The following is a 27261-nucleotide window of genomic DNA, read 5'->3' as shown; positions in this document are numbered from 1 at the left end:
TTTGGAAGTTTGTGGAAACCAGCCTTCACCTTAACCATCGGTCTTCGGAGTTTGAGCGGGAGCGCCCTGAAGATACTGACATACAGTGTTGTCACCCATAAAGTAGAAAGCACTACTAAACTTCACTACAAAGTGTAGTGTTTCCTACTTTATGGATGAGTATACTGTTAGCTGCAGAGGAGAGTGAAAGAAGAACCAAGCCGGATGATGTCGAAGTTCATACGCTTGATTTGAACCTTTGTACACTTTGTACAATGTTCTATTAACCAACAGACTGATGTTAATATTGGTAACATTTATTGAGAAAATTATTAACTGTGGTCTGTAGATGGAAGCATGATGTTGCAGTTGTTGCTTTAACTCGGTTTTCTGAGCTTTTTTGTTTTACGTGAATGTTTTTAATATGCTATTTATTACCTCTTGCATCTGAAAGTAAGCATGTTACAGAAAGCAGATGAACACAATGTAAGGCAAACTAGATTCATACACTCTGATCTGCACAATGCTGTGACTAAAAGTGTATTATTTTAAGGCTAGAAGTCGCCAGACATCCGTCAAGTTAAATTCTCTGGAAATAATTTTGCTGGATTACAAAAAAATATATTTTTGATTAAAGAAAACATGGTTTTAAAAATTTTCTTTTTTTCCCGTATAAGGTGAGTTGCAGTTTTTCTTTAAAATGATCAATAAAGAATCTTATCCTATAACCTGTTTTTCTTCATTGTTCAACATCCTAATTGTTGTGTTGGGCTATTTGTTATACTTTAAAGGCCTTCTACAGCAAAAGTAATGCAACACTACTATATAAAATAAAAATATATACAAATATTTGACACACATTTACATTTTCTCAGTAAAAGCTGCTGATTTGATTGTGTCTGTGACTTGGCATTAGTAGCAGAGGTGTTAGCACGGCGTCTAGTTCCAGGGTAAGGGCTGCAGGAAGTTTGAGGGAACCAAACCTCGTCTTCCGTGAAGATCTCCCTGTAAAAAAAAAAAAAGAGAGAGAAAATGAACTTCTGTGCAAACATTAAATTAGAAATCAGTCATAGAGTCACAGCAGAGTTTGTGCTCACAAAGTAAAAACCGTCTTGATCCATGTGGCCCAACACGTAAATGATGTCTCCGGATCGAAAGCCCAGTTCAGCCTGAAACCCAAGGAAATTAATTTTAGGGTTAGATAGGTAATATGCAGAAATCGGTGGTTAGTTTGACTTTTGAAGCGCTCACTTCACTGTCCATGTTGGGGGAGTTTTCCCATGGATCGTAGTCGAATAAGGCCACCATTCTTCTAACAACCACATCTTCACAAATGCTGCCAGCGTCGCTTAGCTCTGGTGTTAAAGACATACCTGTTTTGCAGAAAATGTGCAAACATATTCTTAAAACAAGAGTAAAATAAAGAAGGAGAAGAAGAAGAAAAAAAACAAGTAGAAAAGCTGTATTTAAATTTTAAATACAGTTTGCTAAATAAACACAAACTGCTAAATAATTTTTATTTATTTTTGTAACCACTTCCTACATAAAGCAAACTGCTCGAAGCTAACCTTGCACATGAGCTCAGAGGAACTGGAAGAGGGTTTAGCTCTAATCAGATTTTTCCAGCCAATAACATTAAAGATACTTGAGTGCAAAATGAGTTTTTGCAGATTTAGGCCCATTTTCTCTCTGTTGTCTGTCACAGTTTGATATTCTCGCAGAAAATGAAGAGTTGGTACCTGCGTGATCCACAGGCAGGAAACCCTGCTGCATGAGAACGTGCTTCAGGTACTCGTCATCCACTGGGACTTCAGCCACCATGTTGCTTGGCACGTAGCCGGAGAGACCACCGGACTCTCCATGGTAGAAACCGTCAGAGTCCTTGTCTCCAAACACCTGGAGAGGCACACAGACCGCACGTCTCACCACTTTGTTCAAATACTAATGTGTGCACTTGTTTAGGTTGCTTTTTCAGAACATTTTCAGGTTGCTAATTTTGCTAACGTGTTTCTCCTGACTTTCTGACAAGTAGTAAAATTATTAATGTTCTGAAGTGGCCCAGTTAAAGTTTTGAAAATGTTTATTTTAGCATATAGTGACAAAGAGGCCTTCCACGTGAAAGGACTCGAAGCGCAATACTGAACATGAATTACTGACGTACCATTTAAAACATGCAAAAAGCTGAGTTTGATTGCCGTTTGAAGAATTTGACCTCATTTCAGCTTTCAACAAGCTGTTATTCATTCATATGTAAATAAAAACATAATTAGAAAATCAACACTTTTACAATGTTTTTCTATCTTTGTAGAAATGCCCATATTATTTAATATATATAAAAAAAAACTAAGTAGAATTAGAATAATTTTAAGTCGAGTCAAATGTATTTTTATTGCACTTTACAAATAGTATGTTGCCGTTCCAAAGTGTTGCACAAGATCATCTAACACAAACTTAAATCTACCAGGGGTATGAATAATTATGGATTTATCTTTGCTATCTAAAGACCAAGAGAGCATCATTTTCTGAATCAAGTTTAGGTTAAGGCCGGGGCTGGGAATGTACCGGTAATGCTTAAAACAAGGGTAAGGGAGAAAGCTCAGAAGTCAAAAGAATGTTCTAATACTGCTAGAAATACCGGTGTGCGTGTGCGCATGTGTGTGTGTGGGGAGGGGGGGGGGGGTGCGTGTGCTTGTGTGTGTGTGTGCATGTATGTGTGTGTGAGACAGAGAACTGAGTGAAAAAAGGCGGCAAGTCACCTAAATGAGCAGCAAAAAAAAAGAAAAAAAAACAGTTACAGGAACTCAACAGAAGAGTTCATGTCTCTGCACATGTTCAGTGAGTCTGCACAAACAGGAAACAGCAGCAGTATGTAATTTCAAAGAAACCTCTTTGCAGATTGAAAATGAGGAAGCACAACACACGTTGCAGAGAATCACTAAAACATAAAACCTTTACGGTGGTGAAGCGTCTTTACCTTGATGATCTGGCCTGGCACAAAGGGCAACTCCTCCGCTGCCGTGTCGGGGTTGGGAGACATGGCGGCCGGGTTGTACGGGTAAAGAGCCACAAAGAGTCGAACGGTGGGGATGGAGACCTGGCTGGCAGTCTCCAGGTCCCACTGCCTGAGGTCCTCCGGGGTGGCGACCCTCACCTCGTCAGGGTATATCAACACATCCAGCTCTAGTCTGGTCTCCATCGGCGGCGGCAGCTCCTGACCGTCCACCTGGCAGACAGATGGCTGCTGTAGACAGCAGACCTCTCTTTAGCTTCATCCTAATTTGAGGTAACTAAGCTAAGCAGAAGGAGCTGTAATCCTCTTTGAAGCAAGTAGATGTGGATTCATTAGTTCAGCAAAGACTGTGCACTGTAAGACTGCAGTTTGAAAACAAATGATAGGGATGACTTCAATTAAAAGCATCAAGTCAGTGATCTACATTTTTCATTGCATCTTAGAGACAACAAGAAGGTAAATGTGGAGTCTGTAGTGACCATTTAGGAGTTCTTTACATTAATTCTGAACAAAGAACTGTTTAAGAAATAAAATTAAATAACTTCCAACCAATTCCATGACGAGTCAAGCACAATTATTCAGTCTGAACCGTTTGTCTGCAGTAAAGATGACAGTGTGAATACTTTGCCTTGATTAGGGCCATTTTTTTAAACTCCTCCACTTCCTGCTTACATGGCTTGACCCAGTTTACAGGCCATGGAAAATAAACACTTCCTCTCTTGACCTTTAGTCGGCAGGGCAGGTGACAAGCTGCTCCTAAAAGAAATAAACGTTTTACAGGTACTGTGATGGATGGACTGAAATGTAAAAGGAAAACTGATTTTGAAAGATCTGGGTTGGACATGTCCGACTTGTTTTCCCACACATGCACAGCGCCTTGAACGTTACAACATTTTTTTATGTTTCAGTCACAGACCTCAAAGTGTTTTTTGGTGATTTCATGTAATAGGCCAATACAAGCTGACAGATAATTGTTAATAGTCTTGGTTTCAAAATTTGTTCATAGTCAATGTTCAAGAGGACCCCAGGAAAAATAGACTAGAAGAGACTAGGCTAGGCTAGGCTAGGTTAGGCTAGGCTGTGCTAGACTAGGCTAGAATAGAATAGAAAAGCTTTATTATCTGTCAAAACAGGCAACAGAAATTCTTCTTTGACAAGGGAAGAAAAATGGTCAATAGAGCAAAGAAATGTCTAATAAGCTAATTAATCAGTAACTAGCAAATTAATTATCCTTGGATTAATTTTTCCTGTCCCAATAATTTAATGATGTCCGTAGTTTAAATAGTATTATTCCCAGATGTATTTAGACTAGCGGTTCTCAACGTGGGCGGTACCGCCCCCCAGGGGGCGTTCAGAGGACGGCAGGGGGCGTCCTCTGGGCGTCCTTTTTTTGAGCAGTGTATATATACTATATATACTATACTTTTGTCATAGTACTCCCAAGAATTTAAAACTAATTTCACTCCTGAACATAACCATATTATTTTCCAACAACTTCCAGAACAGTTTAATTTCATAGCTGATAACTGACGGTATATCAATGAATCTGAACATAAGAACAAATTGCAGCAGTTCCTGTACAGTAGCTTCATTCCTCAGGTAACTAGAACCGCGGTCGGTCGCTCATTTTCTCACGGGCGCCTGTTAGTTCAGTTGCCATGACACCAGTAAATTAAACATGAAAGGACTCTATAAAACAAAAGTCCCCAAACTACGTCCCGCGGGCCGGATCCGGCCCGCCTCCACATTTGGTCCGGCCCCCTGAACAATACCAGAGAGCATTCAGATTATTTTTATTTATGGTATTTTCCAGACTATAAGCTGTTTATATGTGGATTTTTCTTCAACCACCAGGGGGATCTTTAGCAGGAAGTGAATCATTGGAAGTCTGGTTACTTGCGCACCAACACTGAGCCCACAAGCAGCAAAATGAGTAAGAAACAGATCAGATGTCTTTGGAAAGTTTCTTTGCAAAGGGAAGAGGCCCAAAGAAGAGGAAGGAGAACAGATTTATCCCGGACCGGCAGGTGAGTCCCACATTACAAGCCCGCTCTGCATAACATGCGGCAACATAAATGAAAAAATGTCTTGACATTAAAAGTTCTATGTGAATAATGTATTTGGTCAAGACTTTTCCACGGTAAACAATATTCCTAAACTCACCCAAGATATTGTCAGCAAAATGTATTAGTTTTTTTCTGCATACAATAGCAGCAATATACTAACTATATACAAGACTGTCATTACTTGACATAGTTGTACTGTTCAAAACTTTTCGGTTTGCTTCCGTAGAAATGGCGTAGTGTCTGGACATGTTAAAATGTTAAACTTTTTACCAGCCGAAATCCTCACCACTTTCAAATAGTTTCCTTTTTTATTTTATTTTAGTTGTTGCATGGACTCAATGAGTACAAACAACAAGTTGATGAGACTTAATGTTCCAGGCAAGAAGCCAGGTCACCAGTCTGTCGCAGGGCAACACCGAGGCACAGGACAAAAAACTATGCACACACACCTAGGGAGAATTTAGAGAAACCAATTAACCCTGACAGTCACGCTTTTGGACTATTGGAGGAAACCGGAGTACCCGGAAAAAACCCATGCATGTACAGGGAGAACATGCAAACTCCATGCAGAAAGACATGGAGTCTTCCAGGGCTGAGAATCGAACCCTTCTTGTTGCAAGGCAACAGTGCTACCAACTGCACCACTGTGCAGTCCACATTACAATCAAAGTATATAAAACTTTTTATAACCAGTACCTGCAAATGAACCACCCAATTCAGGAGATGCTGCAGGTAACCAAACAAAAACCCCAAATCACAAGTAAACAATCTGGTTGTCCATTACAAAGAGAAGAAATACATTCCAGGTGAGTAATGTCTTTTTTTTTCTTCATTGCAGGAAAGAAGGTCCAAAAGACCCAGCAGACGACGTCCAAACAGAAAGTCCCAAGGCCCCAGGCTAGGACCTCACTTTTAGGAATCTATTTAGTCTCTTCTTTTATCATGTTTGTATTAATTTAGTCAGATAAGTAGTAACCTTTGTCCTCCTTTTTTGCAGGAAGACAGCGAGGCGTACCCAGGATTTCAGTTTCCACCGAAGAAACAATGTAATCTCCAGGTAAGTGAATCAATTTCAGGGAATTAAACAGAGTGAACAACTCTGTTTGACCCTCCACAGGTCATGCAAAACAAGTGAAAGTGAAGAATCATCCCTAGAGTTGTTTTTGGAACCTCCTCATCCTCTTACATGCCGAGCCCTTAGAAACTGCATGATACAAACTTTTGTCCATCCATCCATTTTCCTCTACTGTTTCTGGGTCATGGAGCAGCAGCTTCAGAAGGTAGGCCCAGATTTCCCTCTCCCCAGCCACTTCTCCCAGCTCCTCGGGGGAAATCCCAAGGCGTTCCCAGGCCAGCTGAGAGACATAGTCCCTCCAGCGTGACCTGGGTCTTCCTTGGGGCCTCCTCCCGGTGGGACGTGCCCGGAACACCTCACCAGGGAGGCCAGATGCCCGAGCTACCTCAACTGGTTCCTCTCAACTTGGAGAAGCAGCAGCTCTACTTTGAGTCCCTCCCGGATGACCGAGCTTCTCGCCCTATCTCTAAGGGAGAGCCCAGACACCCTGCGGAGAAAACTCATTTCGGCCGCTTGTATCTGGGACCTCGTTCTTTCAGTCATGACCTACAGCTCATGACCGCAGATGAGGTGGGAACAAAGATCGACTGGTAAATCGAGAGCTTCGCTGTTTGACTCAGCTCTCTCTTCACCACTGCAGACTGGTACAGTGCCTGCTTCACAGCAGACGCTGCCCCAATCCACCTGTCGATCTCCCGCTCCCATTTTTCCTCATTTGTGAACGAGATCTCCAGATACTTAAACTCCTCCACTTGAGGCAGGAACCCCTCTCCCAATCTCTCCCAGAGAGGAGACATTCCACGTCCCAAGAGCACCATCCATGTTCACAAGAATGTTTAGGAAAAGAGTTTGCACACAGCCAGAACAATGCCTGCAGCTGTACCAAAACCCAAGCCAAAGCTGAAGCCGCTCATAAAAGATTCCCCACAATCGGACAAGAAGGTCCAAATATTCCAGGATGGACGCTGCTGCTGCTGCCTCACTTCTGGCCTCAGATGTTCCCTCACAGCCTCCAATATCTCATGTTCTTCTGACTGGTCCAAATTATAAAATCTTTTAATTTTCATCATTAATTCCGCCATTTCAGTCGCTAATTCTTCTGCATTTAAGCCGTGCAACATCCTTCGTTGAATTCTTATATAAAATTCCTCAAGTTCTTCAAGAAATTCTGGATCCTCCATCATAAAAGTTTTACACGTTGCCACTCTTTCTTCAATGCTACACTGAAAGATCTCTTGGGAAAAAGTTCAAGTACTTAAGATTGTTTATGATGTCATAACAAGAGAATTATATTATGATATCACAGAGAGAGTGATGTCATAACTGACATAAAATATGTTTATATGGTTTTCTTTTTTGCATATATATTGAAATATGTTTAATCTAGGTCATGCTAGTTCTGCTGTTATATTGTTTTTGTCATGTTTTAGTTCTTGAGAAAGTGTGTTGGGAATTTCCCAAGCGGTACCATTAGGACTCCTCCTTTCAGGAACTTGTTTATTGCCAGACACTGACCTTACCGCGATGCCCATTGTGTTTTACCAAATCTCTTTATTGTTGTTACAGATGGTGAATTTCAAACTGAGCTTTAAATACACAGTTTTAAACAAATATATGGTTCGTTTATGTTCTTGCATTGTTCTAAAATGCAAGTTTATATAAACTAAAACATGAAAATGGAATCCAATAAATAAAAGGTCAGTATTTCATTTTATTTTCGGAACATTTTAATTACTTGCTTTACTTTCTTTGAAAAGGATAAGAAGGATGGTCATATTTTATTTTATTTCTTCAGCTCACTTCCACTGGATGCAGGATTATTGCTTGTATCTTATTCTGAAGATTGGAATTTTGATTATGGAGTCCCTTTTTCCATCACATTCGTTTATTTCTTTATTTCTTTATTTTATAACTCAGTTTTTCTGACATGAAACTTGGTTCAGCTTTTATGCTCACTTCTGAGCCCTACCAAGAGCTGGAATTGTTCAGATGGGAACTACAAACTTGTCTGCCACTTTTACCCATAATGCACTGCAGTTATTTGATTGCTTCTCTGAAAGATGAGTGCCGTCTTTAAAACTCCCCTTTTTCACAGAGTTCTTTTGATTCTTTGTTTTCAGACTCCTTTGCCTGATATGAAGCTTCATTCAGCTTTTAACTTCACTTCTGAGCTTCTGCCGACAGCTGGAACCAGAGGCGTCGCCAGGAATTTTGGGCCTCCTGACAAAATATTAGATTGGGCCCCCCTGCAAAGGTCACCAGGCCGGGAATCGAACTGGTGACGGCCGCGTCGAGGACTAAGGCCTCCATATGTGGGTTGTGCTTAACCCCTGCGCCACCACAGCACACCTTGAATTTTTTTTATACTCCCATAAAATTTTTTTATAATTTTAAAGGCTTGCAACTTGCTTTCTTTGATTAAAGACTGATACTAGCATAATATTTACTGCTAATCTATTTTACATGCAACAGTCCACATACAGTATGCAAGTAGATTGCTTTAATTTTTTCTATTAGTTTTAGATTACTGAAATGTCTCTCCCCACAAGCAGCAGTCATAGGCAGGGGTGAAAGTAAGGGGGTACGGCAGGGTACTGCGTACCCCTAAAAGATTTAGAGGAGGTTCGCAGTACCTGCAAGAGAGAGGAGCGGCTGTCTGCTGTAAAAAATCAGTGGGTTAAACTGTGCAGCCGCGACTGCGACCACTAATCAGCCGTGACTGATTTGTTTTTCAAGAACAATCTAAAACAGACTTAATCAGTTAATAAATAACTTTTTTCCCATATCATATTGTTTCTGAACTGTTCGTGCTTTGCTAGAGCAGTGGTGCAATATGTCGATCGCGGAAGGTTTTGAGTCGATCTCGGCTTTAAGTGACAAACTGAACGCAGCCAGGACGCTGAGAGCAGCACGTCCTCCTCTAGCTCGCTTAAAACGTTTGTAACTTTATGAAAGAACAACAACAAAAAATGTTCAAATTAATGACACAACAACAATAATAATCTCAGTGATTATTGTTTCAACAAGTTGTTGCGCAATTCTGTGCGTTTCAGTTCCATTACCAAAATAACAGAGCAGGAGTTTAAAATTAACTAATCAACCACCGCTGTGTTCAGGGAGGCTTATTAATGATTGCAAAAATAAATATCAAGCCTGAAAACCTAATATCATAACGGACTAAATGTTATGTTTTTAACGTAATCTCTTAGAGAGACGGAGAGTAAAAAGGTGCGAGTGGTTGAGAGTTGATCACCTGTTCGGGTTGTTTTAACTTTGTTTATCTTTGCTGTGGCTCATTACAGCTGCTGTAGTTTCTGAACGTTCAATAAACGACGAACTTGGACTATAACTCATTCTTTGTGAGTATAAGTCATTTACATCAAAAATTAAACACAGTAAATATGTTTCATTAAGTATTTAACAAAAAAATAAAAATAAATATATATATATATATATATATATATATATATATATATATATATATATATATAAACACACTGTGTTAAAAACACAATCAGTGTGTTTATTATATATAAATATGTGTTTATTATATATATATTATTATATAAATAATGTGTATTATTTATATAATAATATAAATACTAATATATAATAGAATATAATAATTATGAGAATATAAATAATATTTATATTCTCATACATACATTATTTATATTATCATGAATATTGGGCTGCCACCTCCTTGGGCTTCCACCTTATCGTGGAGGGGTTTGAGTGTCCCAATGATCCTAGGAGCTATGCTGTCTGGGGCTTTATGCCCCTGGTAGGGTCACCCAAGGCAGACAGGTCCTAGGTGAGGAACCAGACAAAGCGCAGCCCGAAGACCCCTTATGATGGACACAAACTTTGGACTTGGTTTTACCTCGCCCGGACGCGGGTCACCGGGGCCTCACTCTGGAGCCAGGCCTGGAGGTGGGGCACGACGGCGAGCGCCTGGTGGCTGGACTTTTACCCATGGAGCCCGGAGGCTCAGCCCGAAGAGGAGACGTGGGTCCCCCTTCCAATGGGCTCACCACCTGTCGGAGGGGCCAAAGGGGTCGGGTGCATTGTGCTATGGGCGGCAGCCGAGGGAGGGGACCCTGGCGGTCTGATCCTCGACTGCAGAAGCTGGCTCTTGGGATGTGGAACGTCACCTCTCTGATGGGGAAGGAACCAGAGCTAGTGCAAGGCTGAGAGGTTCCGGCTAGAAATAGTCGGCCTCACCTCGACACATGGCTCTGGTTCTGGAACCAGTCTCCTTGAGAGGGGCTGGACGTACTTCCACTCTGGAGTTGCCCACGGTGAGAGGCGCCGGGCTGGAGTGGGCATACTTGTTTTGCCCCCCATCTGGGCGCCTGTACGTAGGGGTTTAACCCCAGTGAACGAGAGGGTAGCCTCCCTCCGCCTACGGGTGGGGGGACGGGTTCTGACTGTTGTTTGTGCTTACGGGCCAAGCAGCAGTTCAGATTACCCACCCTTCTTGGAGTCCTTAGAGGGGGTACTGGAGAGTGCCCCTCCTGGGGACTCCCTTGTTCTACTGGGGGACTTCAACGCTCACGTGGGCAATGACAGTGAGACCTGGAGGGGAGTGGTTGGGAGGAACGGCCCCCCCCAATCTGAACTCGAGTGGTGTTCTGTTGTTGGACTTCTGTGCTCATCACGGATTGTCCATCACGAACACCATGTTCAGGCATAAGGGCGTCCATATGTGCACTTGGCACCAGGAAGCCCTAGGCCGCAGTTCGATGATTGACTTTGTCATCATCTCATCGGATTTGTGGCCGTATGTCTTGGACACTCGGGTGAAGAGAGGTGCGGAGCTGTCCACTGACCACTACCTGGTAGTGATGTGGCTCCGGTGGTAGGGGAGGAAGCCGGTCAGACCTGGCAGGCCCAAGCGTGTAGTGAGGGTCTGCTGGGAACGTCTGGCAGAGTCCCCTGTGAGACGGAGTTTCAACTCTCATCTCCGGCAGAACTTCGAACACGTTCGAACACGTTCCGGGGGAGGTGGGGGACATTGAGTCTGAGTGGACCATGTTCCGCACCTCCATTGCCGAGGCGGCCTATAGGAGCTGCGGCCGCAAGGTTGTTGGTGCCTGTCGCGGCAGCAACCCTCGAACCTGTTGGTGGACACCTTCGGTGAGAGATGCTGTCAAGCTGAAGAAGGAGTCCTATTGGGCCTTTTTGGCCTGTGGGACTCCAGAAGCAGCTGATGGGTACCGGCGGGTGAAAGGGCATGCGGCTCGGGTTGTTGCTGAGGCAAAAACTCGGGCGTGGGAGGAGTTTGGAGAGGCCATGGAGAAAGACTACTGAACGGCTTCGAGGCGATTCTGGTCCACCATCCGGCGTCTGAGCCTGGGGACTCTGGGTTGGGCTCTCCAATCTCTGGGGACGAGGTCGCCGAGGTGGTCAAAAAGCTCCTCGGTGGCAGAGCCCCGGGGGTGGTGAGATCCGCCCGGAGTTCCTTAAGGCTCTGGATGTTGTAGGGTTGTGTTGGCTCACGCGACTCCGCAATATCGCCTGGACATCGGGGGCAGTTCCCCTGGATTGGCAGACTGAGGTGGTGGTCCCCCTGTTTAAAAAGGGGGTACGGAGGGTTTCCCCTTGGAGTGTGACCCCAATTACAGAGGGGTCACACTCTTAAGCCTCCCTGGTAAGGTCTATTCAGGGGTCCTGGAGAGGAGGGTCTGTCGGATAGTCGAACCTCGGATTCAGGAAGAGCAGTGTGGTTTTCATCCTGGTCGTGGACCATCGAACGTAACTCCTGGAAGTAGCTTGTTGAAAATCTTTCTGACTCCTGTTGTTATTAAATAACCTGCTCCAAAAGTAATTGGAAAAAAAATTGTCTTGAATGCAATTTGTTCCATGGTAAAAGTACTTGTTGAACACAGTGATCACTAACAAAGGGATGCTTGGGTATAACCTCTTGTTTTGAGAGCCAAGCTTTCATAACCTCAGATGTCATAGATGAGGTCATAGCTACAATGAGTCACTGTGGTTCTGGGGGAATGTCTTGCTTCTGATCATTGCTATGGAAACGATCAAATCAGTTCTGCATGACTCAAACTATTAAAACTTTGCAACTGCGTCACTTAATCATTTGAGGCGCCATGACGGACTTAAGAAGGGTATATTTTAGGAGGCTAAGGATTAAAACAGGGATCTTAATGGTGAAATATTAAGTTTAGATTGACAATGGAATATTAAAGCCATTAATTTAAGTTGGATTTTTCATTATTATATCATGTTTAAAATTTTTGAATTATACTTGACTTAAAAATATCTTAAAAGTAAAATTAAATGTAACTTACAGACATTCTCTGCTGCTGCTGTTGTAAATTGTGACAAGAAATTTTGCCTGCTTGGAGAAGAGCAAATAAATAATTTTGGTTTAATTTAATAAATTTAGACGTTAGTATAGAAATAGAATAAAGGATGATCGCAAAGAAATGATGCTGCTGCCGCTCCATATTTGATGGGTTTTAAACAACCCACTCGAACACATTTGTTCTGTACGGTGCGGAAACGTAAACAACATACAGAACGTAATGTCTTCCACCTTTTCTGTGTAACTGAGAGCTTGACATCAACAGCAGCACAGCATCAGCAGCCCACATTGCTGATAGCCGGGAAGGAGATAAATGAGTCAATTTCTATGCTTTCCTGTAAACTGGTTATGAGTCTGTTGGTTTTTCACTTTTCTTGTATTCTAACTATTTTACCAACTGGTAAACAAATATTTATATCTGTTTTTAAAAGAATTGTTGCTTCTCTCTTATGTCTCCATCAGATGAGCAGCAGTAGCAGCTTTTAGTGACATTATCATTAATAATAATTAGATTGTTTTTGAATATGATTCAGGATTTAAAATGAACTGATGAGAAGATGATCTATGTGTCTAGTCTGGCCTGGGAGAGATGTCTGTGGTTCCCTTCTGGACTTGTTACCCCATCAACCTGATGTGGAAGGCTATGTTCAGAATTTAGGACTCACGGCATCTCAACGTGTCGACATTGCAGCCAGTGGGATGAGGGAAATACAGCTCCACTTCGTAGCAATTCAAGAGCTACACAGCTTTTATCGTGTCGCAAAAATTGTATTAGCATAGAAACTCCAAAGTGTGCTTTATACTTCTGTCAAAGTACCCCCAAGAATTTAAAACTACTTTCACCCCTGGTTAACACCGGTGCTGTAAGCGCTCCGCTATGAAACGGAGGTAATAGAGCAACACAGCACTTTTAAATTTCAATAATCAGAAGACCGAAATTGTTTCCGTTGTTTTAAAAGGTTTATGTCAGTCTGCCTTTTCCTCATCGATACTCTTCCCGATCGCCCTGCACCTTAGGGGGTTAAAAAAAAGAGACGAGCACATTGTGCAAAACTCTGAAACAGGAGAAGCGGAACATAAAACGGAGTGACAAACTAGATGTGAATTATGGCATAAAAGCAGAGAATCCGACGCTGAACGGTGAAAAATCAACACATGATGTGAAACACATGATGTTTAATCGTCGATTAAACGATAAAATAAATCTAGCAACAGGAAATAAACTAAAGTGGACATGGCAATAAACCAAGAGAGGATAATACTAATCAAATGAAACTAAATGGAAATGAATGAAGAACAAAATGCAAGAATAAAGTAAGAAACTAAAGTAAATACGGAGGAATAAACTGGTATGGCAAGACCTGTGGAGCAATAATTAATACAGAGGAGTGTATGGCAAGAATAAACAGACACTATTTCCAAATAAACTGTAAAATATTGTTGAAGTGCCATGGGTTTGTTGAGATCACATCTAGTACTGAGAATAAATATCTTACAGACCATAACAGTAAATAACTTATCACTTATTTATGTTTTTAATTAGATTTGACATATTTATTTCTTCAATATTATTCTTCATGTCAGTTTTAATGTCATGAGGCTGATGACTCCATGACACTTTCAATTTGACTCATTAGGATTTGATTAAGAACCAGATTTGTTCTTTGTCATTTCTGTCCAGTAAAACTATTAATCTATAAATCAATAAACAGGTCTATATAAAGATATAATCCATGTTTCTGTCTCATATTTATATGGCATTAGAAGGATCTGGAACTTTTAACACCTTCCAGTGTTTTTCCATGGGAAGGTCTGGTTTGCACAATAAATGCCATGAGGGCGAAGTTTTATGGATGATACTCTGATGTCCCATTCTCCTGAAGGCAGCACAGAGCTGAACCGAAGAGAAGAAGAGTTATGATTAATGTAGTTACAGTTCTATCCATGTTTTAATGTTGCAGAGCTCAGTCGTTTTGCAAATAGATCAAAGTTTAAACTGGCATGTTGTACATCTTTTATCTGGTCATTTTGTGCAAGATTTAACAACTAGAAAATGGCACAAAATAAGAATATTTTTTCCACTCTGACTGGCTGCTGTTAGGCCTACCAATTAAAGTTGAATGTTCATTGCATTTTTCATAGACACATGTGAAAATAATTTCTATTCCCATTACTTTTTTGTTCCCTGGGAAATTATTTTTGATGATAAATACAGAAACAAGCATAAAAATCAAAACATCTACAATAGTGATAGTAATATTAATGATAAAATAATAATCAGTGCAAAGTAGCCTGCAAATTCTTTGGTGGGGGGTGGTGAGGGACCTGGATAAAGGCTATGGGGGCGCTGGGCCAAAAAAGGTTGAGAAACACTGATTTAGACAAAGGTGCAATACAGTGTCTGCACTGTATTGCAATTTTTTCCATTACCAGCAGCTGTAGACAAATGTAAGTTCTCAACAAAATGTTTCAGGAAACACTACTCACTATTACAGCCCTGTGACTACAGAGGTTTTAATCCTCAACTGCACTCTTAAGTATTTGTTTCTCAATAAACAATTTAAAAAAACAACAGGAAACATTTACTCTCAGAGAACAACAAAAAATCTCAAGTTGCCAGAAAGAATGTAGTCAAAGATTCCAGAATTAACGTTCATTAGACAGATGAGTCTGAATTATTTGGACACCAGAATAGAGGACATTTTATAGCAGTCCTAGAAAAGAGCTTCTTAACAACTGTGAAGCATGAAAGTGGATGTCTCATGGTCACATCCACTTTAGATTATACCATATAAAATTCATGGTGCACCTACACTGTATAAGGGGGAAATATGAAACATGTGAGAAAAATAAACCTGAAGCAGAAATTGACCTTTCAATGTGGTCAGTGACCCAAAACATACCAATAAATCCACCAAAGAATTCAAAAATGGAAAATCCTGGGTTGGGTCAAAGCCCAGATCTGGTTCTTATTGAGATGCTGTGATTTGAAATGGACTGATCATGAAAAAACTTAATAATGTTACATCCTAGAGAGAAAAGTGTAGAAAACCTTACTCAGACCAGTAGCGGTTACTCACTAAAGTTGTTTTAACTCTACTCTTAATAGCGAGGGGTAAAGGGATTAATCCCAGTTATTTAGCCTAGTTTTATTCTCAGTTGGAATTTTCTTAAAAATTTACATTTTTGTTTTTTAAGTGCAAATAAATACATTTCTTTTCTAGGGATAAAAATATGTAAGAAGACATTAATATGTGAACATTTCAAACAATAAACAACTGAACACTGAATGGGGTGCAGCTCAGCTTGGCACTTTTTTTTCCCACAAAGACCTCAAATAGACTTACATTGTAACTATCAAGAAAATCCCACCAGAACAAGATTTTCTAAACGTGAATCTTTTACCACTAGCCAATGTCAGCGTCCCAGCAAAATGATTCCCACAAAAGAGTTCGTAACAATTGCTGACATTTTGTTATCGAAAAATAAAATCCATCCCCAAAAGTATCTGAACAGGACATACCAAGTAAATGCGCAATGTATGAAGCTTGCTGATTATTTCACACAAATCATGCTACCCAGTCTGCAAACCACACATTTCAGTTGCAGTGTAAAAATAAACTAACTTGTGGCTTCTTAGAGCGCTGCAAAATTTGGGGGTTTGTGTGCTTTGCTACGTTTTCTGTGGTCTCGCTCTGAGCAGCAGCGCATTCAGAAACTTTTGTAAGCCATTGTCAGATGGGGTCCACTGATAATGTTGGGCTGGCAGACTAAAACCATTTACTTAGGTATGCTGGTGAAACTTGAAATTTAGGTGCCAAAAGAAAAGTACTCAGAGTACTGTTTAAATAGTAATTACTTGCAGTGAAAAAGTATTTAGGCTAAATCTTCCCCTAGAGATTTGACTGACACGCTTAAATGTCACCACACAAATTTGATTTTAAGTCAGACATTTTTTCCTGATTATTATTTTCCTAACAGAAACTCAAATCCATCCTCTTCTAAAAATTATTTGTCTCTTGTTATATTATGAATTCACTGTGACTAACCACATTATACCACTCAGGCTACAGGCCTTCAAGAAGCAATTTAAACAAAACCTGCTTGACAACAGGATGTTGGCTAAAACGCTAAAAAAAACAAACAAAAAAAACAGGTCATACCCCAATCTGAAGAAATGTAGGAAACAGAATAAAAATAATGTCACTGAGATCCATCATAATAGCGAGAGCTCTGAATCTGTTTCTAAGGCTCCTTTGGCACTACCACTGTCTGACCTTACAGCAAATGGACAAATGAGAAAAATTGGGAAATGTTTCTTTCACATTTACTCTAATTTCACTGGCTATCATGTATTTTTTTTTATCTGGCAGAGGAGAGGGAAGTCTGGGCCTCCCTACTTAGACTGCTATCCAACCCCGGATAAGCACAAGTAAATGGATGGATGGATGGATGGATGGATGGATGGATGGATGGATGGATGGATGGATGGATGGATGGATGGATGGGTAGAAATATTTTTTTCTTGTGTTCTTGTAGTTTTTCTTCCAGACTCTAAATGAGAGACAATGTAAGTCAAGCATGATCAATATTTTTCTGATTAATCCAGAGGGTTTATTGGGAACACAAATGTTAACACACAGTCACATCAAATATGAGACACGCGATACTCGAAAGAGCCAGTTCAGAACATGCTTATCCTAATCTGTTGCTTAATTACTCTGTATTTTGTTTTATCAGGTTAAATGTTTGCACAATGTAACACATGAATTTCCCCAGAAGCGAAAGAAGTAAAGAAAGTGAAGCTAAATCATCAATGCTTGTCCTGGAACAGTCTTTCTTAAGTTTCATTCAAGCAGGTTTTAACTAACAGTCCCACAGTTTCTTTACTGATCCTGACCAGAAGGTGGAGCTGTAACAGCTAAAGTTGCAGGTTGGGAGAGACAGCATCGTGAGAAAAACTCAGTCAGATTAAGAATCTGAAATCAAAATATCTCTAGATCAAAATACAAACAAAGCCTATTGATATTTAAACAGTTACAGTAGAAAAATCCTTGAGGTGATTTTAAGTTAATCAAATTTTCTACTTTAACCTATATATCAAAATCAAACAATGACTAATCTTGATGTTGTAATTGAGGCTTAAAATCAAAATTTTAAATAAAATGAGAGATATTAAATATTCTAGTGAGTAGTTGTTTCAGCTGAAATCTTTTATAGAGGTTTATAAATCAGTATCTCTAACCCTGAGTATTTTGGTTTTTTTTTAACTTTTTGTCAATGTTTTGTATTGTAATTTTATGTCACAGACCAACAAAATGTGACATCACCTCAATGATAGCTACAAATACTTTTTGGTAAGTCTGAAGAGTTAACTGAATGGAGAGTGTATGCAAACTAACATATGACCGTGAATTAATCTAAACTGTCTCTTTGTTCTAATTGTTCTGCTGTAAGGTGAAGTTCAAGCAGGAGTTTATTGGACAAAACTGTCCAATAAGCAGTTTTGTTTTTCAGGACACAACTGAATGTAGCTCCAATCTTCCCATTAAATCTGAAACTTGCTGGGATCTACATGGTTCATTTTCCTCCACTTGTGGTGTTTTGCATGTTGGCCAAAAACTTTGATGCTGGTCTGATCTGACCAGACAGGCTTCTTCCCCAGGTTTACCGTTTCGTCTATGTAGTTTATGGGTTGGGATTTTTTTAGATTTAGAATGTCTTTCTTCTTACTATTCCTCTATATGAATCAGATGTTGAGAGTAAGCAACTTATTGGTGAACTCTCAGCAAAGTTTCTTACCGAAAGTGTGAATTTCTGCAGTTTCTCTACAATAATCAGGAACCTCCCTCATATTCTTTAACTCTCTTCTTATCGAGTTGTGGAAGGTTTGTATTTGTGGTGTTCATTTCCCATTTTGTGGCATATAACTTTATTATCTTGGGACATAACTTTACAACCTAACTCTACTTTAAACTCCTCCGTAACGTCCTCCCTGACCTGTCTGCTGTGGTACTTGGTCTTCATGATGCCATTTGTTGTCTGATGTTCTCAGACAACTGTGTTTATACTGAGGTTAAACTACACACAGGTGGACTCTGTCTACTAATTATATGAGCTCTGAAGCCAGTCAGTTGCTTCTATTTAGATGAGCGCCTGGTTCAACAAGCCTGAATCAAAATGGCTCAATTACTTCCTTGGTATGCAGGTACCCAGGCCTGCTGAAGCACAGACACAGTGGCTGTTTCTGATATGGGAGACATGGGCATCCATCCAGGGCGGCATCTCATCAGGGTCAGCATGAGACCTCCACCCCTTCAAATCCCCGTAACGCCACAAGGCCTCACAACCACACCCTCTTTGGTTGAAGTGAACTCTGGTGTGGTTCTAATGCATATGTGAACGCCAAACCGCTCAACTAGAGTTCAGGGCATTCTGGGTAAATACAGCAAGTCCTGCGCTAGCAGGAGAAATGACTCATGGTCTTTCAACAAAGACAAAAAGAGAAATCTTACTACTGCTAAAATCGGAGGCCACTCCATCTATTTACATTTTGTGAAGAAAGGAAGTTGCGCTCATGTCTTCTTCAGAGGTTTTCTTCTCGTTTCCTTCAGTGGTTCTTGTTGCAACGCCATCACAGGCGAGGAGGAGAACATATTTTTCCAAGGGTTTCAAAGCTGAAAATGTAACAAATATTCCCGGACTACCAGTGGAGAAAGAACACCCTATAAATGTATTTTATGTGCGATTATGTCTTATAACAGCTTACCATTCAATGCCAGTTGATTCCCTGCTTTCTGCACCAGCATGCTGCTGCCACTTCAATAAACTCCATTTCCCAGAAGGCCTTCAGTGCCATCCATCCCCATCCTCCTGCTCATGTCTGTCTGTCTCCCATGTATGGAGTGTTACATCATTTGCACAGACACCCACCTTCCCGAGTGATGACGCAGCCCATGGAGAGTGTGTGAAGAGGAGGAGGAGGAGGAAGGCATGTAGGGAGGGGGTAGAGAGAGGAGAGAGAGAAAGAGAGGGAGAGGAGAGAGGGTGTCCCGTCTGCGCTGAGCCTCAGACAGACAGCAGGGAACAGCTGCAGCGCTCGCTTCGCCTAGGAATTCACTGCATTGCGATTTCAAATATCAGCCGTTTTCATCCACGAAGACCAAGTCGCGCAGCTCCACCGAGCAAAGCCCCCCGTCCCCTCCCAGCACTAACCAGTAGAGAAAATGGTCGACCGCGAGCAGCTGGTGCAGAAAGCCAGGCTGGCCGAGCAGGCAGAGAGATATGATGATATGGCAGCAGCCATGAAGTCGGTAAGTCCAATCCAACAGCAGGGGGGGGATGATGATGATGATGATGATGACTGAGGGATGGGTGGGAATGTGCTTCTGGTTCTTGTTAGGTCTGTTTTAACAGCTACCACACTCAGCAGCTGCTGTAAAATAGCTGTAAATCTCTTTATTACATTGTCATCAGCTGGATTGCAGCTCACCCCTCTCAACCCCCATTTGTCCTCTGAGTTGGGTCCAGCCCCTCCTCCGCCTCCTCTCCTACCCCTACCCCTACCTCTGTCCTCTGAGTAGGGTCCAGCCCCCCCCACACCTCAGCCTCCTCTGCCACCCCTACCCCTACCTCTGTCCTCTGAGTCGGGTCCAGGCCGTGTTCTACTGCTGCCGCTGCTCATTGGGCGGTGCCTTTCTGTCGACTCAGAGGATGTTACAATGAGAACGCATGCAGGCCCTGACGTTCATCTGTGGACTGAGATGGGAGCCTGGCATCAGAGTGACGGTCCTGCTGCAATGCATCAACAGATTTCTTAATGTCGTATTCATGATTTAATCTTCCGGTACCGCTCTGTCTCATTTTCCTCCGTTTTGGGAGGAAGAGGTGCTGGGAGCAATGTGAGTTTCCTCAGAAATAAAAAAAAAGAAAGCCTATCATCTGCTGCTGCCTCCTCCTCCACCTCCACCTCCTCCTCCCCCTCCACCACCTCCACCGTCTCCATCACCATCTCCCTCCCCCCACCTTACTCCCACTCCTCCTCCTCCTTGTCTTTGTCATAAATTATACACTACTGCTCCTTTTCAACATGTTTTATCCAACCTTTTACTCAAATACACCCAACAGGAGCTGCTCTCTCCTTTGAAACAAAAGGTAGGATTCAGCAGGTTCTCTCTGGAACATTCTCTGTCATACTGCAGTGAGTCAGTTTGAGCAGATTTCTTCCTCTGCCGTCTCCTCGGCGTGCATCCGATGCAGCAATTTGGAGTCGCTTTCAGGTTAACAGCTCCTGATTTAACGGCGTAATAGCTGATGTGAAGTGGATGGCATGGATGGGCTGTCTCACATTAGCTCCCTCAGCTCCTATTTGTCAACGCTGAGAACAGATCCTTTGTCTGCTTGCCTCTCTTCCTCCCTTTTTCCTTTTTCCTTCTCCTGCCTCCTTTTATGACATATCAAGATAAAAAAAAAATCGCTGTGTCACTGGTACCGGCAACATCCTTGAGCTGACGCCCAGATTAAAACCATCTCTGCTAATGAAGGAAACCGTTTTGCTACCTTGTGCTTCATTTATCGCTGTAAGAAGGGATTCCATTCTCTTCTGTCCAATCTGCTGTGTCAGTCAGTTCCAAACTGGGCCCAAACAGCCTCTAACCAAGGGGAATCCCTATGCCATTGCGGCCCACGGAACAGGGAGGCCCTGTCACCTTCATGTTAGCCTCATGAAAAATATGCTCTAAAACTAAAGCATATTTGCTTGAAATCATCAAAAATGTTGATACCAGCACGTTTTTTTTTTTTTTTTTTTACAGAATATTAAGAATTGAACCAATGAATGGTTTGTTCCTGAACTTAACACTGAGGTGTTGAAGGAAGCTTGGACGAGTCCATCCCCTCTCCACCCACTCGCTGTGACGTCACCTTCCTCCATCCTGAGCACTGAACAGTAAATGAGAAATAATTGCTCCTCCCATAGCAAATAGTCATTACCTGTGTTTTCTGTGTGATCAGTTTTAACCAGACCGGATCTACGGTCCGATCCAGCCGATGCAGTCGAGTCTAAATATTACAGCTCGGCTCAGAGTGATGTCACTTAAGGTAAAAAGGTCATTTTGAGCCGGAGAGAAGGTCACTGGGACATGTGAACCGTCCGTGCAGTCACGGTTTTCACTTACGCTGCAGCCACCCGCCCCCCACCTTCCCGCTCGGGTCCCTGTGAGAGGACATTAACCGTCTCTGTCCCTCCTTCTCTTGCCTTTCCTCTCCCTAACCCCCTTCAGTTGAGAGGTGGGTACCCTTCCTGCTAATCCCCCAACGATCTTGAATATCATTTCTCTCTAGCAGGCATTAGCTGCACACGTGGCAGCTGGAACTACTGGTGCACTAAATGAATAAATTGCCATGGAAACTGGGAATTGCGCATGATGAGTGAAATATTGTTCATCCTCTTTGCCGTGGAAGAAGGACGGTCGGCAGCCAAATGAGTACAGCTAGAAAAATCTAATGATTGCTTCTCTCCAGAGAAATCATTATTAAAGTTCATTCTCAAGGGATCTGATTTCATTGGAATCAGAGGAAAAGGAAGCTGTAGATGAATTTGAAGGAGTTTTTTTTTTCCTCCTAAATAATTTGGAGGGCTTTGAATGTTCTATAGCTTGTTTTCGGGTGTTTTCACACCTGATAGTGTGGTAGACATGGTTCAACTTTGGATCAAAATTGTAACGTTTGTTACATTTTCAGCTAGTGCGGTTCATTTTCACACTGCATTGTATAAAAAAAACCAAAACCTTTAGAAAAAACGTTTCCCCACCTCGCCTGTGGTGGCGCTGCACCAAGAACCACTGAAGTAAACACTGGGCACGAGCTCCTTCTTCATGGAATATAAACAGAAACTGAGTTACATTACACGACTCACGTATTTGTTTTATTTGTATTTACCCAGGATGCCTTGCGGTACAGGCTGCTTCCTGCCTTTGGAGTGGACTCTGGTCTGCTTGGCGTTCACATATGCATTCAAACCGCACCAGAGTTCACTTCAACTGAACAGAAGCCTAGGTTTTTTGGCGGACCTTTTTTTTGGTCACATCACCCCAAACAAACTGTATTTTCTAGGCAAATGAACCAGAGTTGAATTAAAGCGAACTAAACAGTGCTGGTGTGAATGTACCCTTAGTCACTTGAGAAGATTGAGGTGACCCTGCTCCAGCCATGGTTGTCAAAACCCCAACAGAGGTGGAGGTGAGCAGGTTTTGTGGCTCGACAGTGACCACAGGGCCAATAGATTTAAGGTGAGTCAGTAATTCAAACTCACTATTTATCTCCACCGACGCCTACTGGAAGGGTTGCAGTGAGATGTGTCAAATCACTGAAATTCAGCCAGAGGATGTTTCATCAATGGAAAATAAAACTGCACTGAAATGATGTGTGCTTAATAACAGGTTTCTGACGTTTATCTTAGAAATAACACTCTATTGCCCCTGCCTCCTTGGCTACTCAATGGTGGCTTAATTTTGTAAATTACTCTGAGATCTGAGGTGATTGGGGGCTTGAAGTCAACCTGCCAGGGTTACACCTCAGAGACGCCAAGCATAGTAGTAACAGCCCTGTATCAGTCGATTTATTTAGGGTTTAGCTGACTTTGCAGGTTGAGGGTTTGGCATAGTGATGATTGACGGTGTGGTTAGGGTATTTAAGGACCATTGTGTCATGCACATACTTTTTTCCATTAACACACATTGGATGAGTCACATTGAAGTCCATAATTGATGATAATTAGGCTGGGATTGTTGTTTGCCAGAAAACTGAATCAAACTGAAAAGCTCCTCACCCAACCGGTGTGTTTAAACCTAACCTAGAGCGAGTTTCTGACAATTATTTTATGCATAACAGCTTGACTACTCTAAGTTTTACACAGAGTTTCTCTTCACAGTTTTGAAAGCGTGAAATATTGACAGCTTGATTGGTAATCTATTAACACCAGAGGTAGTATAGAGAGGGACTTAACATAAAGAGTGACTTCAGTGTTTTTCTGAGGGTTGAAGTCAACCCACCAATGTTACGTCTCAGACCTCAAGCCATGCAGTCACAGCTGACTTTGGTAGGTCTGAGTCAGCTTCACACCTCAAGGATGATATGACATAGCAATGACAAGTGGTGTGTTCATCCAGAGGGTCAGGAAATTAAAAGGAAGAAACACCATGGGTTAGGATTTGTTGTAACCTCAAGGTGAGCAATGTCATAAAAGTTTGCTTGGACGCAATATTTGATCAGCTGTCCATACATTAGAACTTTTTTTCTAATATCTTTAGCATTCAATGCAAGAATGCTAATGCATTGACTTACTAATCAGGATTTCGGTTAGTAACCAAAATCCTGAAGCTCAGGATTTCTTCCATCATCATCTTCCATCATGATGATGGAAAAGGAATGTTTCTTTTTCCTAGTAAAAGAACCTTTATGGGTTTTGATGAAGTACTTTGAATTGATCACTGGACTTCAACCAGGGGAAGTTTTTTCTTTAGCAACTGGAGTTCAACTAAATGCCTCTTTGGTTCCACAAAGTTGACTTGCTTTTTGAAAGCTCATGTCATCAGCTTGATTGGTGGTTTAATGACCAGAAGCATCTCAGATATGGACTTCTCTTTGTTGGTTTCAGGCAGATCCAGTTTGTGTGAGAGGTTAGTGATTCATTGGCATGGCTCTTCAGAATTAACAGTATTCGCGCTCTGTCTTCCAGGTGACGGAACTGAATGAGGCTCTGTCCAACGAGGAGAGGAACCTGTTGTCTGTGGCTTACAAAAACGTGGTGGGAGCCCGACGCTCCTCCTGGAGGGTGATCTCCAGCATAGAGCAGAAAACCTCCGCTGACGGCAACGAGAAGAAGATTGAGATGGTGCGGGCCTACCGGGAGAAGATTGAGAAAGAGCTGGAGGCCGTGTGCCAGGACGTGCTCAACCTCCTGGACAACTTTCTGATCAAGAACTGCAGCGACACGCAGCACGAGAGCAAGGTGTTCTACCTGAAGATGAAGGGCGACTACTACCGGTACCTGGCCGAGGTGGCCACCGGTGAGAAGAGGGCCACTGTGGTGGAGTCCTCGGAGAAGGCCTACAACGAGGCCCATGAGATCAGCAAGGAGCACATGCAGCCCACCCACCCCATCCGCCTGGGCCTGGCTCTCAACTACTCTGTGTTTTACTACGAGATCCAGAACGCCCCGGAGCAGGCCTGCCATCTGGCCAAGACCGCCTTCGATGACGCCATCGCCGAGCTGGACACCCTCAACGAGGACTCCTACAAAGACTCCACTCTCATCATGCAGCTGCTCCGAGACAACTTGACACTGTGGACAAGTGACCAGCAGGACGACGAGGGCGGGGAGGGCAACAACTAAAGGGAAGCCTCACCTCGAAAATCAAAAAGTCAAAAAAATTACGGAGGGCCGGTGGACTTTGGCAGCCGCTTTTGCCGATGAAACTACCGCAGCAGCAGTTCTTTATTTTTCCATGTGTTAAAAGAAAAGAATCAAAAAGAGAGGTGAGAGTGGGAGGTTAAAATCTTAGTTCAATATATATCGAAATATATATGACAGTTGAGAGGTGGGGCCTCTGTCTTCTTGGTTTTCTCTTTGACATTTGCCAAAAACCACTGATACGTCAGTCAATCAGCCTGAAGTGGTTGTTGTTGGATTGAAATGGCAGCCTCACACTGGCATAGGAACTGATCTTGTTCTGTCGAGATAAGCTGCTTACTTAGATTTTGCGTGATAGAGATGCATTTGAGTCACTTGAGAGAGAAAATGCTTGAATGGGGAATTTAAAAAAAAGGTCTCACAAAAAAAAAAAATAACTAAGCTGCATTGGTTCCAGTAGTAGATGAAAGGGCCCTGAAAGCTGTTAATGATACTCTGACAAGTAGAAAAATCAGCAAAAATCCCCTAAATTTTTACACGGTTATTTCATTTTGAAAATTAGGTCAAAATTAGCTCCCTTACTGCTAATTTAAATGTTTTTGACATCTTATGGATAAGTCTGTTGTGTCATTCGAGCCACTGATTCTTTTGGAGGCGAGGGTTACTAAAAGGTAGAGACTTAATGAAATGAATTACAAAAATGGAAAAAAAAGACAAAAAAAACAAACAAATTAAAGCAGCTTCAGAGTTTGTGGTTTACTTCTGTGTTCGTTTTATTAAATGCACATGCCTACTATACTGTTTCTTCAGTGTAAGATGACAACAATAATATTGCTTATTCAATATTGTGCATGCTGGTGATGTATTTATATACAGTAGCTTGACTTTATTAACTTATACTGTGGGTGTTAAGTATTCATATGATTGAGAAAAAAAACAGGCTTTGTCTAATGTTGATTTTTTTTTTTAATTTCTAATTTATTTTATTTTATTTTTGATTTGCTATACCAAAATGGTGATCGTAAAAATTGACCTGTAACGGGCGTTGCTTTAGTGACATGCAATATGTGTATTTAATTTGTTAATGAAAGAAAAAAAAGGATAATTTACAAAAAAAATAGAGAAAAAAAAAATAACCCACCAGTGCTTTCTTAATCTTATTGACTGGTGTTTTTTTTTTCCACTTTGAAGAATGATTATGATATATTTTGTTCTCTGAACAGTATTTAAGTACTTTTTTTCTGTCATGCTATCCAGTTTGAAATGACAATGGTGACGTTTCCAGGCTCAATGTTTCTGTTATGAATCCGCCTACATGGACCATATTTTGTTTCTGATTTTTTTTTCTATTTGTTTTTATACCTTTTAGCTGTTTTTCTGAGTGACAAAAATATCTTGAATGTGAGTCATTATGTAGCAGTTGCACAAGAACCGGAATAATAGCTATGATAATAAAAAAGAATATGACTAAATTATACATGCACCATTTCCTCGGTGGTCCAGTGTATTGTTGTGTCGTCACCCGTGAGTACACGTTGCTTTTAAGAGAAAGCCCTTCATCCGAAGCTCGTTTTATTGTTTCGTGTGCTTTATTCTCCGTGCCTGTATCGTTTCTACATGCCTCATTTGCGAGTAAATCTCTAGCATTAAAAAAAGGGAATCTATTATTGTATTTTGAACATCCTGCAAGCATGTTATAGTTATGCACATTAAACACTAATGCACAACGTTACAAAACAGAGAACGCTTAGAAAATTTACTAAAGGTTCAGAACAAACACACACAAAAAAAAGCTGCTGCACAGATTTGTTGTCATTAATGCTGCTACTTCTATAGATTAATAATATATCACATGGACAGCAGGTTGATCAACTTTTATCATTTTTTTTAAATCGGTGGTTTGATGGATTTAAGAGGGAAACCAGAAGCCTTAAGGCCAGTAACACAACCTTGTTCATGTGTGCCAATTATGCTTCTCCATCCTGAATCAGCCTGCATGAGCTCACAGTATGCCACAGCTGCTTTGATTTATTTTTAAATGTATCGCAGCTCCAAAAGCTCGATTTTATTTTAATTCAATATTCAGTTTTTTGTTGTTTTTTTTTTTTTTAAGTTATTTGTAAAAGAAAAACATGTCTGGGACTTTCATCGTTGCTAAGAGACTTTGCATTGCTCCTTCTTTTTTTTTTACTTTTCATTCAGTTTTCTCTGCTTATTTGGCTTTTATTCTGTTGTTTCTGTGACTCAGCATCATGCATGTACAAGTTATGAGGTAGTTGGATCCAGAGGATCTGACCTAATGGTGAAACTGGGGATACAGCCTGTATGGTTAGTTTATTTTATTCTTTTGGTTGCCATCTGTTGTCCATTAAAGTTATTTGTTTATTGCTA

At 41.4% G+C, this 27261-nt stretch overlaps 2 protein-coding genes and 1 long non-coding RNA gene across 3 annotated transcripts; 2 read left to right on the top strand and 1 right to left on the bottom strand.

Moving 5' to 3' along the window:
* Window positions 1-280: 280 nt before the first annotated feature.
* Window positions 281-20240, bottom strand: LOC103474139 (RIMS-binding protein 2). The gene is made up of 6 exons (XM_081615120.1): window positions 20091-20240; window positions 2954-3220; window positions 1719-1875; window positions 1231-1352; window positions 1077-1148; window positions 281-984 (listed from the first exon to the last, which is right to left on the bottom strand). Exons 2-6 carry the CDS (start codon window positions 3173-3175, stop codon window positions 919-921), a joined length of 639 nt encoding a protein of 212 aa, XP_081471246.1. The 5' UTR covers window positions 3176-3220; window positions 20091-20240; the 3' UTR covers window positions 281-918.
* On the top strand, window positions 3630-9088 carry LOC145554742 (uncharacterized). Its single transcript, XR_014090734.1, has 3 exons — window positions 3630-5016; window positions 5894-6112; window positions 8251-9088. It is a non-coding gene; the product is annotated as an uncharacterized LOC145554742 (long non-coding RNA).
* ywhag2 (3-monooxygenase/tryptophan 5-monooxygenase activation protein, gamma polypeptide 2) lies at window positions 19481-27261 on the top strand. The gene is made up of 2 exons (XM_008424899.3): window positions 19481-19771; window positions 24196-27261. Exons 1-2 carry the CDS (start codon window positions 19685-19687, stop codon window positions 24850-24852), a joined length of 744 nt encoding a protein of 247 aa, XP_008423121.1. The 5' UTR covers window positions 19481-19684; the 3' UTR covers window positions 24853-27261.

This window comes from Poecilia reticulata, chromosome 13, assembly GCF_904066995.2.
Source record: "Poecilia reticulata chromosome 13, P_reticulata-male-v2, whole genome shotgun sequence".
Classification (NCBI taxonomy): Eukaryota; Metazoa; Chordata; class Actinopteri; order Cyprinodontiformes; family Poeciliidae; genus Poecilia; species Poecilia reticulata.
This window is presented reverse-complemented; position numbering and strand designations above follow the sequence as displayed.

Coding starts and splice junctions, on each gene's coding strand:
- LOC103474139 (XM_081615120.1), bottom strand. CDS start 3,175: ATGGAGACCAGACTAGAGCTGGATGTGTTGATATACCCTGACGAGGTG. Junction 1,876..2,953: donor TGCCAGGCCAGATCATCAAG/GTAAAGACGCTT, acceptor GTGCCTCTCCAG/GTGTTTGGAGACAAGGACTC. Junction 1,353..1,718: donor CCTGCCTGTGGATCACGCAG/GTACCAACTCTT, acceptor TCTGCAAAACAG/GTATGTCTTTAACACCAGAG.
- ywhag2 (XM_008424899.3), top strand. CDS start 19,685: ATGGTCGACCGCGAGCAGCTGGTGCAGAAAGCCAGGCTGGCCGAGCAG. Junction 19,772..24,195: donor TGGCAGCAGCCATGAAGTCG/GTAAGTCCAATC, acceptor TCTGTCTTCCAG/GTGACGGAACTGAATGAGGC.